Here is a 19,367-nt window from a genome sequence, read left to right as displayed (position 1 = left end):
AAAGAGCTGTCGAAGGACACCAGAGACAAAATTGTAGACCTGCACCAGGCTGGGAAGACTGAATCTGCAATAGGTAAAACTCTTGGTGTAAAGAAATAAACTGTGGGAGCAATTATTAGAAAATGGAAGACATACAAGACCACTGATAATCTCCATCGATCTGGGGCTCCATGCAAGATCTCACCCCGTGACGTCAAAATGATAACAAGAACGGTGAGCAAAAATCCCAGAACCACACGGGGGGACCTAGTGAATGACCTACAGAGAGCTAGGACCACAGTAACACAATGCGCCGCAAGGGACTCAAATCCGGCACTGCCAGACGTGTCCCCCTGCTGAAGCCAGTACATGTCCAGGCCCGTCTGCAGTTCGCTAGAGAGCATTTGGATGATCCAGAAGAGGACTGGGAGAATGTGCTATGGTCAGATGAAACCAAAATAGAACTTTTTGGGAGAAACACAGGTTCTCATGTTTAGAGGAGAAAGAATACTGAATTCCATCCGAAGATCACCGTACCCACTGTGAAGCATGGGGGTGGAAACATCATACTTTGGGGCTGTTTTTCTGCAAAGGGACCAGGACGACTAATCCGTGTAAAGGAAAGAATGAATGGGGCCATGTATCGAGAGATTTTGAGGGAAAATCTCTTTCTATCAGCAAGGGCATTGAAGATGAGACGTGGCTGGGTCTTTCAGCATGACAATGATCCTAAACACACTGCCAGGGCAACAAAGGAGTGGCTTCGTAAGAAGCATTTCAAGGTCCTGGAGTGGCCTAGCCAGTCTCCAGATCTCAACCCCATAGAAAATCTGTGGAGGGAGTTGAAAGTCCGTGTCGCCCAACGACAGCCTCAAAACATCACTGTTCTAGAGAAGATCTGCATGGAGGAATGGGCCAAAATACCAGCAACAGTGTGTGAAAAGCTTGTGAAGAGTTACAGAAAACGTTTAGCCTCCGTTATTGCCAACAAAGTGTACATAACAAAGTATTGAGATGAACTTTTGGTATTGACCAAATACTTAATTTCCACCATGATTTGCAAATAAATTCTTTAAAAATCAAACAGTGATTTTCTGTTTTTTTCCCCACATTCTGTCTCTCATGGTTGGGGTTTTCCCATGTTGACAATTACAGGCCTCTCTCTATTATTTTCAAGTGGGAGAACTTGCACAGATAGTGGTGAACTAAATACTTATTTGCCCCACTGTATAATGTTAATGTAGATTGGACATCCGTCGGTTAATGTGCTTATTTAATAGTATTAGGTAGTGCAAGTGCAATAGGAATGGAGGTATGCGTATTTTCTTTATCTTCATCTGATGAACTGAATTAGGATCGGATTTTAAACAATTCCCAGTGTTTTTCCTCCAACTTCCAGTCGTGGAATGTTATGTTAACACGATATTGTCTTTGTAGGAGGGGCTTTTCAATCAAATCAAGATTACATTGGAAGTCACTTTTAAAATTGCTTATGATTGGAGAAAAAAAAAAAGTGAGATCCAAAAGTGATATTTGACATGTGGCAAAATGGATTTTGCCATGCGGCATTTTTTTTTTTGCCATGTGGCAAAATTAATTTTGCCATGTGGCCTTTTTTGGGTATGTGGCAAAATGGATTTTGGTTTAAAATGAATTGAAAATTTGGATGTGTATACCCGTGAATGGCATAGCCTTACTTGGGTGCCAGTTGAATGTCAATGCGCTCCAATGGTAAGTGTTTAATCAAAAATCACAGCCACGCATGTTTTTTTGCCATTTAAAATGAATGAAAAATTTAGACGTTCATAGCCGTAAATGGCATAGCCTTATTTGGATGCCAGATGAATGTCAATATGCTGTAATGGTAAGTGTATGGTCAAAAACCACAGCCACACGTTTTTTCTGCCATTCAATTAGACTGGAAAATTTGGACCTGCATAGCCGTCAATGGCATGGAAGTGCATGGCCTGCAAAAATGCCACATACCCCCCCCCCCAAAAAAAAATGGATGCAAACCAAAATCCATTTTGCCACATACCGTCAAAAAAAAAAAAAAAAAAAAAAAAAAAAAACATGGCAAAATCCATTTTGCCCCATGGCAAAAAACGCCACATGACAAAACCCATTTTGCCACATGACCAATACCACTTTTCGTTCTCGGCCCTGCTGAAAAAAAAAAATGAATCAAAAAGAAAATAATTGCTTTCTCCGCATACTTTTTAAATACAAGTAAAAAAAAAAAAAATGATTGTGAAAATTCAAAATTACTGTTTTTTTTTTCATTCTAATTTCATTTCATTTTTTCATTCACTCTCATTTTAGGCTCAAAAAAGCAGATTCAGAAAATTTTTACATTAGTTTCTTGAAAATATTTGACTATCAAAGTAGTTTATCATTCTTTTAATGATAGATAAACTTTAATTTGCACCACCATATATGTACATACCTTGTAGTATTTCCATGTAATAACAAAATCCGTGTCAGCCCTTCTGCATTCAGCAAATGTAATACGATTTGTAATTTCACCTCATTTTGGTCACTCAAGTGGCCGGCGTATTGTTCTACACTTCACGTCAAAACAGGCTGATAGGTTGTTATAATTTTGTCCACGAATGATCAACAAAGTGATAAGAACAGTCAAACAATCTCATTTACGTCTCATCTACGCTGTGGTGAATACATTTTTGGAGATTCTGTGTTTAATTTTGTCTACGAATGATCGACAAAGTGATAAGAACAATCATAGAATCTCATCTACGTCTCATCTACGCTGCGCTGAATCCATATTTGGAGACTCCATGTGTTTCTCTGGCTTGATTTTGTTGTTTTAACTTTGCAAATGTAATACAATTTGTAATTTCACCTCTTTTTGGTCACTCATGTGGCCGGTGTATAGTTCTACACTTCACGTCAACACAGGCTCATAGGTTGTTAAAGTTTTGTCCACGAATGATCAACAAAGTGATAAGAACAGTCAGACAATCTCATTTACGTCTCATCTACGCCGCGCTGAATCCATTTTGGAGAATCCATGTGCTTCTCTGGCTTGATTTTGCTGTTTTAACTTTGCAAATGTAATACAATTTGTAATTTCACCTCATTTTCAACGCAATGCTAGGTGGCTCCAATAATACCTGACTGTAGTTGATAGCTTACAAACTACGCTCACATGATGCTACGGTAGATTTCACATATTTTGAACTAGATGCAAATGACAGACACAGCGGCATTAGCAACATGTATAAAGAACTAGAAGTCTTACTAAACAGCCGCCATCTTAAAGCAGTAGACTTCTCAGGAAAACCTGCCTCGCGAACCTAAGTAACTTTTTATCTAAAATGCTCCTAAATCGGCAAAATCTTGACTTGGATCTATACGATGAAACAGTTTTAAAACTTACACATGTCGAAAGTAGACAGAAGGGAACTAGAGCAGTAACAGGAGCAATTTTAACAACTTTAACCTTTGATTCAAAACATTAAATAACTTCCATACATAGCAAAGGTTACTATCTAGTTATCGCAATATCCGCAATACCCTTGTGTCTAGTTAAGTTTAGGGTAAAGAATTGGGCTAGGGCCAATTGTCCCAAAAACCCTTCAAAACTTCACATCGTGTGACCTGTTTTTTTTTTCCTTTTCTTTTTTTTTCTGAGAAAAATAAAAAACATGAAAATTATCACCAGTTACTTTGCCAAGTAACTCATTACTCTTACATTCAGTTAACTGAGTTACTAACACAATTACTTTTTGGGAGAAATAATTTGTAACTGTAATTAATAACTTTTTTAAAGTAAGATTCAACAACAACAACTCATTAGATTTTTTTTTTTTCTAAACCGGCAGTTCGACGCAAAAATTTTCCAAGATGGCGCCGCCCATATTTCGCTCAGGAAACTTGTCAATTTTATCAAAAATATGATTACTCCAATTACACTTGTGTGCAAGTCGTAAAAACACAGTCATAATATAGTCGTAACAGAATCTTAATTTTAATTTTAGTTCAAATCAACGTCAAAGATTTAACTCAACGGGATTTATTTTGAAAATTGCTCTATGGCGTTTAGCGGCGGGGAACGGCGATTTGTGTCGGCGTCAGTCACGACACGCGTGGGGGGAGCAACAGATGAGTGTCCAAAACATAAACAAACGTTAAAGTTGAACAAGGGAAGCGCTTCGCGATGTTGCGTGCGTTACCTTGGCTACAGCAATGGGGGATTCGGACATGATCGCCCTTCAACTTCTTTTTGATTTAAAAAAAAAAAAAAAAAAAAAATCGCGTTTCGTCCTCTGATGAGTCGTGGGAGCCACGGACAAGTTGTCGCCAGCCGATCCCCGCTATTTCTGCTCCTGCTGCCGCTCCATTGCTCCGCGTGGCACCAGAAAAGAGAACAGAGAGACAAACTTCTTTTGTCTTGTCGTCTGTTTCCCTTTCACGTGTCGGCGGCGCGCACGTAAATAAAGCCCCTTCCTGGAAGTGCGGCGCGCGCGCACGCCCGCTCTCTCTCGCTCGCGCTCATTGATCCGGACGCGTGTGTGTAAAACGGCGAAATGACGTCGATTCCCAGCACGAAGCCTGGCCCACTTTTAAAGGAGAACACGAGGCAGGAAATGCACACATTCATTGAGTTGGCGTTTTTCTAAATGAATAATCACCATCCAAATAACAGAACCATTGACAGCAAATGCCGTCCAATCTATTTGGAGTCTCAATAGATTGGATGTCCATCGCCCGTCAATGGCACTGAAAGAGCGAGTCTTCTTGTCTGCCAGTAACAACATGATGCTGTGTGTGTTGTGGTTTGACCTGAGGCGTTTCACAACGTTGTTGTGTTACCACAACTAGTCCATACAAACATGACAAAGTTCCCAAAATGATTCTCCCTGAGGCTGAGTCAAAATAATAGTCAGACTCAGCAGCTCAAATAACCGAAATACCTATGAAAGCAACTTCTATTGATATATCAGTATTGATCTTTGCATCACCAGTGTGAGTTTGTAGTCTTCTAACTATGGCTGTACAGTGGTATGAAAAAGTATCGGAACCTTTTGGAATTTCTCACATTTCTGCATAAAATCATCAAATGTGATCTGATCGTTGTCAAAATCACACAGATGAAAAAACTTAACTAAAACTATCCTAACATTTATAGGTGTTTATATTTTAATGAGGATAGTATGCCAACAATGACAGAAGGGGGGGGGGGGGGGGGGGGGAATAAGTAAGTGAACCATGTCATTTAATATTTTGTAGTTGATACCACAGCATCTCAATGAGGTTCAAGTCTGGACTTGGACTAAAACCACCCAAACATTTATAGGTTTTCATATTTTAATGCGGGTAGTAGGGAAACAATGACAGAAGGGGGAGAAATAGGTAAGTGAATCATCACATTTAATATTTTGTGGCCCCTCCTTTGGCAGCAATAATTTCAACCAGACGCTTCCTGTAGCTGCAGATCAGTCCGGAACATCGATCTTGGCCCATTCTTCTCTACAAAACTGCTGTAGTTCAGTCAGATTCCTAGGATGTCTGCCATGAATCGCTGTCTTTAGGTCATGCCACAGCATCTCAGTGGGTTTCAAGTCTGGACTGTGACTTGTCCACTCCAGAACGTGTATTTTGTTCTTTTGAAAATATTCTGAAGTTGATTTACTTCTGTGTTTTGGTTCATTATCTTGTTGCAGTATCCATCCTCTTTTTAGCTTCAACTGTCTACCAGACAGCTTCAGGTTTTCCTGCAAAACATCCTGATAAATGTTTGAATTCATTCTTCTATTCAAGATTGCAAGTTGTCCAGGCCCTGAGGTAGCAAAACAGCCCCAAATCATGATGCTCCCTCCATCATGCTTCTTGGTGGGGATGAGGTGTTGATGATGTTGAGCTGTTCCATGTTTCCTCCACACATGACGTTGTGTGTTACTCCCAAACAATTCAACTTTGGTGTTATTAGTCCTCAAAATATTTTGCCAAAACGTGCCTTTTTGCGAACATTAAACAAGTAACAATATTTTTTTTAGACAGCAGTGGCTTCCTCTGTGGAGTCCTCCCATGAACACAATTCTTGGCCATCGTTTACATATATATAGTTGATGTGTGCACAGAGATATTGGACTGTGCTAGTGATTTCTGTAAGTCTTTAGCAGACACTCTAAGGGTATTTTTTTTTACCTCTCTGAGAGATCTGCACTGAACTCTTGACGTCATCTTTGGTGGACGGCCCCTCCTTGGGAGAAAAGCAACAGTGCCAAACTGTCTCCATTTGTAGACAACTTCTCTGACTGGATTGATGAAAATCCAGACTTTTAGAGATGGTTTTGTATCCTTTCCCAGCTTTATGCAAATCAACAATCCTTGATCGCAGTTCTTCAGACATCTCTTTTGACCGAGCCATGATGCACATCAGACAATGCTTCTCATCAAGACATTTCTTACCAGGTGTGTGTTTTATAGTGGGCAGTGCAGCTTTAAACCACTTATCAGTGATTAGGCACACGCCTGACTTAAATTGTTTGGTAAAAATTGGTTTCAATTGCTCTTTGAGTCTACTTAACAGAGGGTTCACTTACTTAACCCCCCCCCCCCCCCCCCCCCCGTCATTGTTTGCATGCTTTCCTCATTAAAATATGAAAACCTCGAAATGTTTGGGTGGGTGAAACATGGTAATGTAACAAGGGTCGCAATGCAGAAATCGCAGACATCAATTAGTGGTCGAGATTTTCTTTTTCATATATTATCCCTTTCAAACGTTTTTTTTCTTCTTCAATATTTCTTTGTTTGGATTGATTATCACCTAACAAATCGTAGAAAATGCGACAGTAACAAAAAAAAAAAATACAATTATGGGATAGTTATGAGGTAGATATCTGTGACTTTTTTACAGACAGCATTTTTTTCATTGTGACGTCATTTGTTTAAAAGTTTAATTTTTTAAAGTCAATTTATCTTTTTAAACGAAATATTAGACCTCAATTAATGATTCTAAGCTAAAAATGACAGACATTTTGCATAAGAAATATAATTAATGACCTTCGTTTTATGGCTGGTTTGAAACAAAAGTGGTTGCACGACGTCTGTAAACGGGGGTTTCCAGGGTAAAACTGATAATTAATAATAGTTCGGAGGCTTAATATGCCATGAATCTGCTATGGCAGCATATAGTTCTATCAAACACAACAGTTGTTTTGGCCTAAAATACAGCAGTTTCTTTGAAAGAGGAGTGCAAGAGCAGAAACTACTTTTTCAGTCTTGTCTGTGTTTTCCGCTATATACAGTGCCTTGCAAAAGTATTAGGCCCCCTTGAACCTTGCAACCTTTCGCCGCATTTCAGGCTTCAAACATAAAGATATAAAATTTTAATTTTTTGTCAAGAATCAACAAGTGGGACACAATCGTGAAGTGGAACAAAATTTATTGGATAATTTAAACTTTTTTAACAAATAAACTGAAAAGTGGGGCGTGCAATATTATTCGGCCCCCTTGCGTTAATACTTTGTAGCGCCACCTTTTGCTCCAATTACAGCTGTAAGTCGCTTGGGGTATGTTTCTATCAGTTTTGCACATCGAGAGACTGACATTCTTGCCCATTCTTCCTTGCAAAACAGCTCGAGCTCAGTGAGGTTGGATGGAGAGTGTTTGTGAACAGCAGTCTTCAGCTCTTTCCACAGATTCTCGATTGGACTTTGACTTGGCCATTCTAACACCTGGATACGTTTATTTTTGAACCATTCCATTGTAGATTTGGCTTTATGTTTTGGATCATTGTCCTGTTGGAAGATAAATCTCCGTCCCAGTCTCAGGTCTTGTGCAGATACCAACAGGTTTTCTTCCAGAATGTTCCTGTATTTGGCTACATCCATCTTCCCGTCAATTTTAACAATCTTCCTCTGCAGTTCATCCAGAGTGATCATGGGCCTGTTGGCTGCATCTCTGATCAGTTTTCTCCTTGTTTGAGAAGAAAGTTTGGAAGGACGGCCGGGTCTTGGTAGATTTGCAGTGGTCTGATGCTCCTTCCATTTCAATATGATGGCTTGCACAGTGCTCCTTGAGATGTTTAAAGCTTGGGAAATCTTTTTGTATCCAAATCCGGCTTTAAACTTCTCCACAACAGTATCTCGTACCTGCCTGGTGTGTTCCTTGGTTTTCATAATGCTCTCTGCACTTTAAACAGAACCCTGAGACTATCACAGAGCAGGTGCATTTATACGGAGACTTGATTACACACAGGTGGATTCTATTTATCATCATCGGTCATTTAGGACAACATTGGATCATTCAGAGATCCTCACTGAACTTCTGGAGTGAGTTTGCTGCACTGAAAGTAAAGGGGCCGAATAATATTGCACGCCCCACTTTTCAGTTTTTTATTTGTTAAAAAAGTTTAAATTATCCAATAAATGTTGTTCCACTTCACGATTGTGTCCCACTTGTTTTTGATTCTTGACAAAAAATTAAATTTCATATCTTTATGTTTGAAGCCTGAAATGTGGCGAATGGTTGCAAGATTCAAGGGGGCCGAATACTTTTGCAAGGCACTGTATGTTTTTTATTTTTTATTTTTTTTTTAGATAAAAAGTTGAATTGCGAAATACTGAAGATCATAATGTGTATTGTCCGAAAAAGTACATTTTCCACTTTGCTCTGATGAAAGTGCCACAAGAAAACGTTTTTTTGTGAATTATGGAAGCGCTTTGATCATGAAAGAGCCAAACGACAAAAACTGTTATTGTAATGCAATTACTAAGAGTGTAAACCTTTTTTAATCCTACCCTGCGACGAGGGAAATCTAATACAACGCTGTACCGCCCTCGTGCGTCCAATATTGGAACCAGGAGATGAGTAACCTGAAACAAATTGCTGTATAATTGTCTAAACTTGGACGGAATTTTCGTTAACCTGCTAATGCCGATTAGGCAAACAATTAATCCACTAGATATTTGTGTTTGAATACCAGTATTTTAATCACTACAATCTGTAAATGCTGAGCTGGCGTCTAGTTAAGACGCTTGAGCTTCTTGGGGGAAAAACTCTACAGATAACCCGAAGATAGCGCAGAGTGCAGCCGAACGGTTTCACTGAAGCTATGCGTGCTGACAACATGCCTCTGCAAGCACAGGCAACACAGCTGATTTGCTCTAAAAATGGCCACTTCCTCTGACATTTGGCAGGCACGTCACGACCCCCGAAGGCCTCCCGCTTGTGTGTTCTGTAAGACGTGTGGCCGGAGTGGTCGTTCTGATTAGATGTTCCACACGTGTATGCTCCACTAAACCTAAACTATTTCATTTTTGTCACCTTGAGTTGAATTTAGCTGTTGTTTTCGCCGCGAGAGTCTGTTATCGCATCAAATAAAGCCGTTCCAGGACTTTTGGGTGCTATGTAGTGTACTGCCCACACTTTCTTAAAAATAACCCGTAGCGAGTGGCAGCCAGACAAGTGTGGAGAGGCAAACAAGTGTGATATTTCGCTCTAGAACAAGCTCGTGAGATGAAATGAATTCTTATGCTTCTCTCTAAGTGTAGGGGTTTTATTAAGCTAAAAAACACAGACGCCAAAGAGAAAATAACATGGATTTAGCAACGGCCCACCCGGTGACAGTAAATAAGCAGTGACATTAACCAGCCTAAGCGGCGACTTCCTGTCTGAGTTGAGTGGATTTGACACGATGCAGATTTGGCCCGGCAACACAACAGGGCTATCGTTTTATGAATGCTGTACTTGCTTGCTGCAGTGAACATGAAATAAATAATTAGCACGGGCAAGCGTGTAATGTGCCGGGAAGCCTGACCGCAGCCACTCACGAACGTGTAATGCATCCCCAACTCAAGGATGCGCATGGCCATTCAGAGTCATTCATGAATTAATTACGTGTCCTTCATTAAGCCACGCAAAACACGTTTAATACCCAAAAATATCATTACAAAAAAACGTATTAATTTGACCTCTATGACAAAATGTCCTCATTCAAAAAATAACTCCACTAATAATTTCACTGCAAAATACAGTGCTGGCCAAAAGTATCAGCACCGCTGCAATTCTGTCAGATAATGCTCAATTTCGCACTGAAAATGATTGCAATTACAAATGCTTTGGTAGTAAAATCTTCTAATATTTTGCTTGCAATGGAAAAAAAAAAAAGAGAATGAAAAAAACATCATTACCATTTTACACAAAACTCCAAAAATGGGCTGGACAAAAGTATTGGTACCCTTAGCGTAATACTTGGTAGCACAACCTTTAGACGAAATAACTGCGAACAACCGCTCCCATATCCGTATCCATCAATGAGTTTCTCACAATGGTCTTTTGGAATTTTAGACCATTCTTCTTTGGCCAACTGCTTCAGGTCTCTGAGATTTGATGGGTGCATTCTCCTGCTATTTCCAGATCTCTCTACAGGTGTTCTATGGGATTCCGGTCTGTACTCATTGCTGGCCACTTTCTCTCAAACCATTTTCTATTGCTTTTTGAAGTGTGTTTTGGGTCATTGTCCTGCAGGAAGACCCATGACCTCTGAGGGAGACCCAGCTTTCTCACACTGGCCCCTACGTTATGCTGCAAAATTTGTTGTCAAGCAGTCCAGGGCCAGAGGTAGCAAAGCAACCCCAAAACATCAGGGAACCCCTGCCATGTGTGACTGTGGGGACCGTGTTCTTTTGTTTGAAGGCCTCGTTTTTTCCCCCCTGTAAACTCTGTTGATGCTTTTCCCCAAAAAGCTCTACTTTTGTCTCATCTGACCAGAGAACAATCTTCCAAAATGTTTTTTGGCTTCCTCAGGTAAGTTTTGGAAAACTCAAGCCTGGCTTTTTTATATCTCTGGGTCAGAAGTGGGGTATTCCTGGGTATCCAACCATTGAGTACCTTTTCATTCAGACGCCGACGGATAGTATGGGTTGACGCTGTTGTACCCATGGACTGCAGGACAGCTTGAACTTGTGTGGGTGTCAGTCAAGGTTCTTTATCCACCATCCGCACAATGTTTCGTTAAAATCGCTCGTCAATTTTTCTTTTCTGTTCACATCTACGGAGGTTAGCCACAGTGCCATGGGCTTTACACTTATTGATGACACTGCGCACTGTAGACACAGGAACATTCAGTCTTTGGAGATGGACTTGAAGCCTTGAGATTGCTCATACTTCCTCACAATTTCACTTTTCAAGTCCTCAGTTCTTTGGTCTTCTTTCCTTTTCTCCATGCTCAATGTGGTACACACAAGGACACAAGACAGAGGTTGGGTCAACTTTAATCCATTTTAACTGGCTGCACTTGTGATTTAGTTATGGCCACCACCTTTTATGTGCCACAGGTAAGTAACAGGTGCTGTTAATTACACAAATTAGAGAAGCATCACATGATTTTTCAAAGGGTGCCAATACTTTTGTCCGCCCCATTTTTGGAGTTTTGTGTAAAATGAGAATGATTGATATTTTTTTTTCCATTCTCATTTGTGTTTTTTCATTGCAAGCAAAGTACATGAAGATATTACTACCAAATCATTTGTAATTGCAATCATTTTCTGGGAGAAATTGAGCATAATATGACAGAACTGCATCAATGCCAATACTTTTGTCCAGCAGTGTATGTGTGAAAATGTTTCATAAATAAAAAAACTATTTAAAAATACAGGTAAATTTGACCTCGTGACTAACCACCAATTGACAAATACATTAGAAATAGCAATTCCACTATTAAAAGATGTGATAAAATTTATAACAGGTCAGTTTGACCCTTGGACGTAACAGGAGGGTTAATTGTGATTTATTAGAGCACAGGTGTCCAACTTGAGGCCTGGGGGCCAAAGTCAACCCGAAATGTCATTTGATATGGGCTGCAAAAATTCCGTTTATATACAGGGTGACTGAAAAGTAACTTACTATATCATAATCCTTATAATTTATTCAAATGTTGTAATATTTTCCTAATTTTTTTCTGTATGCTTCTTGAAGTCTGCCATTAAATCCAGATCTTTTCATTTGTTCAAAATTTGAGCCCTTCAGAAATAGCTGGACGTATGCTTAAGTTTTCATTAAAAGAAGAAGTAGTTGCCCTTCAACTTCCAGGGAACCGAGGGTAGTTGTTCAAAAAAAAATGTTTTCCGATTTTTCCGATTAGAAATATCATGGGAAGCAATGTGGGGAAGGAAGGTAGCAATTGATCTTTTTCTCAACACCCTATGTTATTTCCCAACGCAGAGAAGATATACCAATTGGTAGCACTAAGCACAGTCATGGTTGCTAAAGGCGTGTTACATCCACCCATCATGCATTTGGGCATGGCCACAGTATCATTTAGTGAAAGCTCAACAAATACACTAGATGGCAATATTTAGTCACAATATACAAAGTCACAAGTCTTTCTATCCCTGGATCCCTCTCACAGAAAGAATGTTAATAATGTAAATGCCATCTTGTGGATTTATTGTCTTAATAAAAAAATACAGTACTTATGTACTGTATGTTGTAGAGGTGTGCAAAATTTCCGGTTCTTAGATTATTCGCGATTCGGCCGTAGAAGATTCGAGAACGATTCACAAACATCCAAATTCCGATTATTGAAATATGCCAAGTAAAGCGGAAGTACAACACACTCAGCGGGCCACGCGGTCAATGAGGAACGTAGCGATAGTAGCTAAACATCATGCTTCTCATTACCCGGCTCTCGGGTAATGCCAATGCTCAAATCACGGCTCTAGCTCAACTCATGCCACGAGATAAAAAAAAAAAACACAACAACATACCTGACTGCTGCCGAAAAGCTGCTACAAAGTACATCCACATAATGTTACGGTAGATATCATTTATATAGGACTAGATGCTTTATAGATTCGGTAGCGTTAGCAGCACACCTACAAAAAGCTAGATGCGGGCGTTAGTAAACAGCCGCCATCTTAAAGCAGTACACTTCCCTGCAAACCTTCCAAGCAAACCTAATTAACTTTTTATCTAAAATACTCCTAAATCGGTAAAATATTGACTTGAATCTATCTTTAAAATAGTTTTAAAGCTTTCACATGTCGAAAGTAGACAAAAGGGAAATTATGGAATAACGGGAGCAATTTTAACAACTTTAACGGTTGATTCCCAACATTAAATTAATTGAATGTAGTTTAAAGCTGCTGAGACAGAATGGGGACTAGAGTTTTTTATTTACTGTTATTTTTGTATATTTGTTTACTGCTATATGTTAACTTGATACTGAAATAGTAGTTTGGTTTAGCCTGAGGGTATTGTTGAACAATTTTGGAACTAATGTACAAAACATTAACAACAACAACAACAAAAAAAACAAAAAAAAAGGAGGTGGGGCATCAATAATCGTTTTATAATTGAATCGGAGCCTCTGAATCGTAATCGAATCGTTAGGTGCCCAAAGATTCCCAGCTCTAGTATGTTGAATGTATATATTTGTCTTTCCAGTCCAACAATAATTTACAGAAAAATATGGCATATTTTAGAGATGGTTTGAATTGCGATTAATTACGATTAATTGATTTTTAAGCTGTGAATAACTCGATTAAAAATTTTAATCGTTTGACAGCCCTAGTAAATATCCCATAATACAGCTGTGGCTTATAAGCCAGTGCGGCTTATGTTTGAACAAATGTCATTTTCGTGCCAAATTTAGTGGGTGGCGGCTTAAAGTCAGGTGCGCCTTATAGTGCGAAAATTACTGTACAAAGTCAGATTTTTGAGGAATTACTAATACTGCACAATTTTTGCAACACACTTCCTCTTTCGCGCCTTTGGCTTTTGCCACCAGATGGCACTCCCTAACAAGTATTGATTTCACATTAACAATCATTCTTTGTTACATGCCGCCTTTTAAAAGACAAACATATATATATATAATGAAATAATACAATCTCATCTACAGTACTAATCACATTGTGTGTGCAGTTTTTTTGACAATCACGCCCATAATTTGCCACCAATCCAATGAGCTGAAAGGAGTGACTGCAGTAATGAACGCACCCCTCTTCTGTTTCCCAGCGTGCATTGCGAGGGAGGAGAGAGCGAGCCAGAGAGAGCGAGAGAAGGTGGGGGGCTTGGCCGGGTTGCTTGGAATTATTAGGAGGACAGCATAGAAGCAGCAGCGTGCCTAAACAAAATCATAATAGTAATAATTAAGCAAAGAAGCAAAAAAACAGGGAGGGTCTTTAACATCACTGTCAACCTCTCAGGTAATTTGATTTCTTTATTCTTTTACACCGAGGGAGATTCCTGTCGCGAGCTGCTGCATCTCACACAATGGAGCTATAAAACACACCTTTCCAGATTGTTGTCATGTAGCCGCGGTGGAATTGAAAGGGGGGTTCGAGGAGGTTGCGTGCTTCATCGAGCTTGTATTGTGCGGGGAACGGCGGGTTTTTGCAGGGATTCCCTCAGCATCGTCTGCAGCCTTTAGCCCAGTCACCTCTCTGTGATGCTGCTGGTGTCATGCCTGGGGCGGGAGGGATGTCCATCAGTGCGTGATGGCGATCTGGACTAACAGCAGGTTATTTCAACCCCCTAAAAACGGTTAAAAGTCCTAAATTGGGAAGCGGTAAGAAGCGAAGTTTGCGAGAATGAACTGAGTTGAGTTTATCAGTAGTAGACGTCCAATTCATTTGAACTTAGAGCGTGGCAGCGAATGAACATTCGTTCATTCGCTGCCATCCTTCCCACTTCAAACGAATTGGATGTCTAAGGCGGTCAATGGCAACCAATGAGTTTCATTTTGGGGGGTTTCAGGTCATTTACTGTTGATTTTCAGTCATTTCCGACTCATTTCGGGGCGTTTTCAGGTCACTTTCATGTTTATTCACCTCTTTGTCAAATGGATTGGACGTCGAGGGCCGTCAATGGCACTGAAAGATGAGCATTCACAGCCAGTGAAGTTTAGTCCTATAGTGATCGTTGATCAATGATGGTTGATGAATTACATTGGTAATTTCACACATTTCTGCATAAAATCACCATCAACTGTGATTTTTGTCAAAATCACACAGATGAGAAAACCGTGTCTGCTTGAACTAAAACCACCCAAACATTTATAGGTTTTGATATTTTAATGTGGGTGGTAGGGAAACAATGACAGAAGGAGAGAAATAGGTAAGTGAATCATCACATTTAATATTTTGTGGCCCCTCCTTTGGCAGCAATAATTTCAACCAGACGCTTCCTGTAGAACATCGATCTTGGCCCATTCTTCTCTACAAAACTGCTGTAGTTCAGTCAGATTCCTGGGATGTCTGCCATGAATCGATGGCTTTAGGTCATGCCACGAATCGATGGCACACCATCTCAATGGGGTTTAAGTCTTGACTTTGACTTGGCTACTCCAAAACGTGTATTTTGTTTTTTTGGAACCGTTGTTGATTTACTTCTGTGTTTTGGATCATTGTCTTGTTGCAGCATCCATCGTCTTTTTAGCTTCAACTGTCTACCAGACAGCCTCAGGTTTTCCTGCAAAACATCCTGATAAACATTTGAATTAATTCTTCCATTAATGATTGCAACTTGTCCAAGCCCTGAGGCAGCAAAACAGCCCCAAATCATGATGCTCCCTCCACCATGCTTCACGGTGGGGATGAGGTGTTGATGTTGTTGAGCTGTTCCATTTTTTTCTCCACGCATGACGTGCGTTACTCCAAAAACAATTCAACTTTGGTTACATCAGTCCACAAAATTTTTTGCCAAAACTTCTGTGGCGTGTCCAAGTGCCTTTTTGCGAACATTAAACAAGTAACAATATTTTTTTAGACAGCAGTGTCTTCCTCCGTGGAGTTGTCCCATGAACACCATTCCTCACCGTAGTTTAACATATAGTTGATGTGCCAGTGATTTCTGTAAGTCTTTAGCAGCTACTCTAGGGTTCTTTTTGTACCTCTCTGAATATTCTGCGCTGAACTCTTGGCGTCATGTTTGGTGGCGGCCCATCCTTGGGAGAAAAGCATCAGTGCCAAACTCTCTCTATTTGTAGAAAACTTCTTTGACTGTCAATTGATGAACATACTGACTTTTAGAGGTGCTTTGTAACCTTTTCCCAGCTTTATACAAATCAAGAATCCTTGATTGCAGGTCTTCAGTCAGCTCTTTTGACCGAGCCATGATGCACATCAGTCAATGCTTCTCGTCAAGACAGGGCAGGGCAGTTTTAAACCACTCATAAATGATTGGGCACACACCTGACTTAAAATGTTTGGTAAAAATGGGTTTCAATTGCTCTTTAAGTCTCCTTAGGTAGAGGGTTCACTTACTTATTTTTCCCCCTTCTGTTATTGTTTGCATACTCCCCATTAAAATCTATAAATGTATAGGGTGGTTTTTGTTAACGCAAACACTGTATTTTCATCTGTGTGATTTTGACAAAGATCAGATCACGTTTGATGGTGATTTGATGCAGAAATGTGAGAAATTCCTAAAGGTTCAGATACTTTCCATACCACTGTACCTTTAAACCAGGGGTCCCCAAACTACAGCCCACCTCCACATTTGGTCCGGACCTCTGAACATTTTTTTTTTGTTTTTGTTTTTTACTTGTGTTATTTATTTCCTGGCTTTTTCTGTGAAGAACCCAGAGAGGGTTATTTGGTTATTATTAGGGCTGTCAAAATTATCGCGTTAACGGGCAGTAATTAATTTTTTAAATTATTCACGTTAAAATATTTGACGCAATTAACGCACCTGCTCCGCTCAAACAGATTAAAATGACAGCACAGTGCAATGCCAACTTGTTGCTTGTGTTTTTTGGAGTTTTGTCGCCCTCTGCTGGCGCTTGGGTGCGACTGATTTTATGGGCTTAAGCATCCATGAGCATTGTGTAATTATTGACATCAACAATGGCGGGCTACTAGTTTATTTTTTGATTGAAAATTTTACAGATTTTCTTAAAACGAAAACATTAAGTGCGGTTTTAATATAAAATTTCTATAACTTGTACTAACATTTATTTTTTTAAGAACTACAAGTCTTTCTATCCATGGATGGCTTTAACAGAATGTTAATAATGTTAATGCCATTTTGTTCATTTGTTGTTATCATAAAGAAATACAGTACTTATGTACCATATGTTGAATGTATATATCCGTCTTGTGTCTTATCTTTCCATTCCAACAATAATTGACAGAAAAATGTGGCATATTTTTTAGATGGTTTGAATTGCGATTAATTACGATTAATTAATTTTTAAGCTGTAATTAACTCGATTAAAAATTTTAATCGTTTGACAGCCCTGGTTTTTATCTATTTATTTAATAGTGTTATCATTATATTAATTTTTATTTTATTTACTTATGTTCCGTGATGAATCCAGAAAGGGTTATTTGATTGTAGCTTTCTGAAAAACGATACATTTCTACATTTAGGCACTCCTGCAATTGTCACACTTTTTCTGTTACAAACTGACCCCGGCCCCTCACCAGAGAAGGCCCTCGCAGGAAAAAGTTTGGGGACCCCTGCTTTAAACCCTAACCCAAAACTGAGTCATTGATCGTGAAAATGCTAACTTTAGCCCACGTAGAGTACGCATAAAAATACAGCATGCCCGTTCCGGCAATATTTCAAGCATCTGTGTTATTCTGTCCTAACAGATCAATACTTGGCATTGCTGTATTAATACAATATAGTATATTAGCTTCCTCATAAAAGCTGCAGTGCTCTGACAAATTAAGCTTTCCGGTATTAGCGGTAGCCATTCTGTCCTTCATTCGGCACCAGTCAAAAGACTGTAATATTTTGTCAAAGCACAATCTTAAATATTGATGCATCACAAAGGATTTGACTTCAGTGCTGTAACGACTAATCAATTAACTCTCGTAATTTGATTACAAAAAAAGCTTCGAATCAAATTTTGCAGCTTTGAGGATTCATTTAATTAGAGTGGCGTTGTCATGGTTTGTTTTGAAAGTGTTTGCGTTTAGTTGTATTGATTTGGATGGATACACTGCCCTCTAGTGGCGACAGTGAATATGACATAACTCATCTAACATGGCTGGATCCAGCTGCTCCCAGTTAAGACCAACAGGTTGGAAGTTTTTGTTTGAGCTAATATGATTGTTTATGCAATCGTAATTGAATTTAGAGGTATATTTAGCAGTTTTTTGGGAATATGTGTTTAAATGATTTAAGAGCATTGTTAAATTTTTTTTTAAAAAGTTAGCATTTTATAGCATTTAAGCTAGCGGACTTTTGCTATGCAAGTTAGCCAATTGTTCTTATGGTGTACGTACTTTGTTATACATCTCCTAAAGTTTATTCTGCAATGCCTGCATTAAATGTTATTAATTCGATTACTCGATTATTTGAACTAATTAATCGATGACTTAAAAAATCGGTAGTTGCAGCCCTACTTGAATTACATATCGGGTAATCATGTTGTAGCCATAAACACTTGTCTTTGTCTGCCTCAGCATGGACGCCACTAATGACACTACTTTTTCATTGTGTAATGATTATTTGATTAGGAAGTTGACCTTATTTGTGTCCTGGTTAAGCAATGCGACTTAAGCTTTAAATGGAGCTTTCGATCGGTGGACTAATTGCGTCGACGGCAGAGGGATTTATCTGTAACATGCGAGTCTTTGATAGTGATAGAACTGTGTGGCCTCAGCGGATTCTCGTTTGTACAGTATGTTGAATCGACTTTTATTTTTGTTGTCGGCGTTCTGGGATGCTTTTCTTACCCTGCGCATCCTTAATGCGGTGACTGCAGTGAGAAGCACGGTGAGGTCACCGAGACGGATGACTCGCCACTCGGCGTTAAGGCGCCTCCAGTGTTCTGTCAGAGTTCTCAGTTGAGAGAATCTCTCCCGAAAGATACTTTTTGCTTCAGGAGTCGCGAAATGAAAGTCCCGATAGCGAGCCAAGGTGAGAAGTTGAAGTTGTGTTTTCGCACGCTGAGGTCTCAGATTGGCTGTGATTCCAAATAAGAAGCAGACTTTCACACAAGCCTCCCACGAGCAACAGAACAGGATGGCTCACATGTTGAAGATTGAGGTTTTTAAGAGGAACCAAATATGACTTTGTGACAACGTATACGTCGAATAAGCCGCTGTTTACACTACACAGACTGTCATGAATAATAAAAGCCAAGTTCGACTGCTCCTGCTGTCACTGGGGAGACATGCTGATTGCCCTAAGCATGTTGGTCACCTACCGCTGCATGTTGAATTACTGCGTGTGTGTTCGGCGCCATTTGCGGCAAGAGCATTTGTGTGATTTCTTCTTGTGACCCGACATTAATCTTCATAAATGTGAGGCCCAGCCATTTTTGTTTTGTAGGCGATAGAGGAAACAGGAGGTGATTTGTGTTCTTGCAATTGGTGAGAAGCTATTGATATCAATTTTATTCATGTAGCTCTATCTGTGGGTTCCTTCCCCCCAAAAAGAGGCCAAGAGTGCTCGCTTAA

General features: G+C 39.6%; 2 protein-coding genes across 4 annotated transcripts in view; one reads left to right on the top strand and one right to left on the bottom strand.

Annotated features, from left to right (window-relative positions):
- The window catches only part of etv6 (ETS variant transcription factor 6), a 43,741-nt gene extending 39,267 nt beyond the window's left edge, over positions 1–4,474 (bottom strand). For both annotated transcript variants that reach the window (XM_057855418.1, XM_057855419.1), the window contains exon 1: positions 4,176–4,474. In XM_057855418.1, coding sequence (XP_057711401.1) covers positions 4,176–4,205 — 30 coding nt within the window. In that variant the 5' untranslated portion in view covers positions 4,206–4,474. The remainder of the gene's footprint in view (positions 1–4,175) is intronic.
- The window catches only part of LOC130928701 (synapsin-3-like), a 383,502-nt gene that overhangs the window by 193,439 nt on the left and 170,696 nt on the right, over positions 1–19,367 (top strand). The gene's annotated exons all lie outside the window — the stretch shown is intronic.

The sequence above is a fragment of the Corythoichthys intestinalis genome, chromosome 13 (genome assembly GCF_030265065.1).
Source record: "Corythoichthys intestinalis isolate RoL2023-P3 chromosome 13, ASM3026506v1, whole genome shotgun sequence".
Lineage (NCBI taxonomy): Eukaryota > Metazoa > Chordata > Actinopteri > Syngnathiformes > Syngnathidae > Corythoichthys > Corythoichthys intestinalis.
The sequence above is the reverse complement of the archived record's forward strand: the minus strand, read 5'-3'. Positions and strand labels throughout refer to the sequence as shown.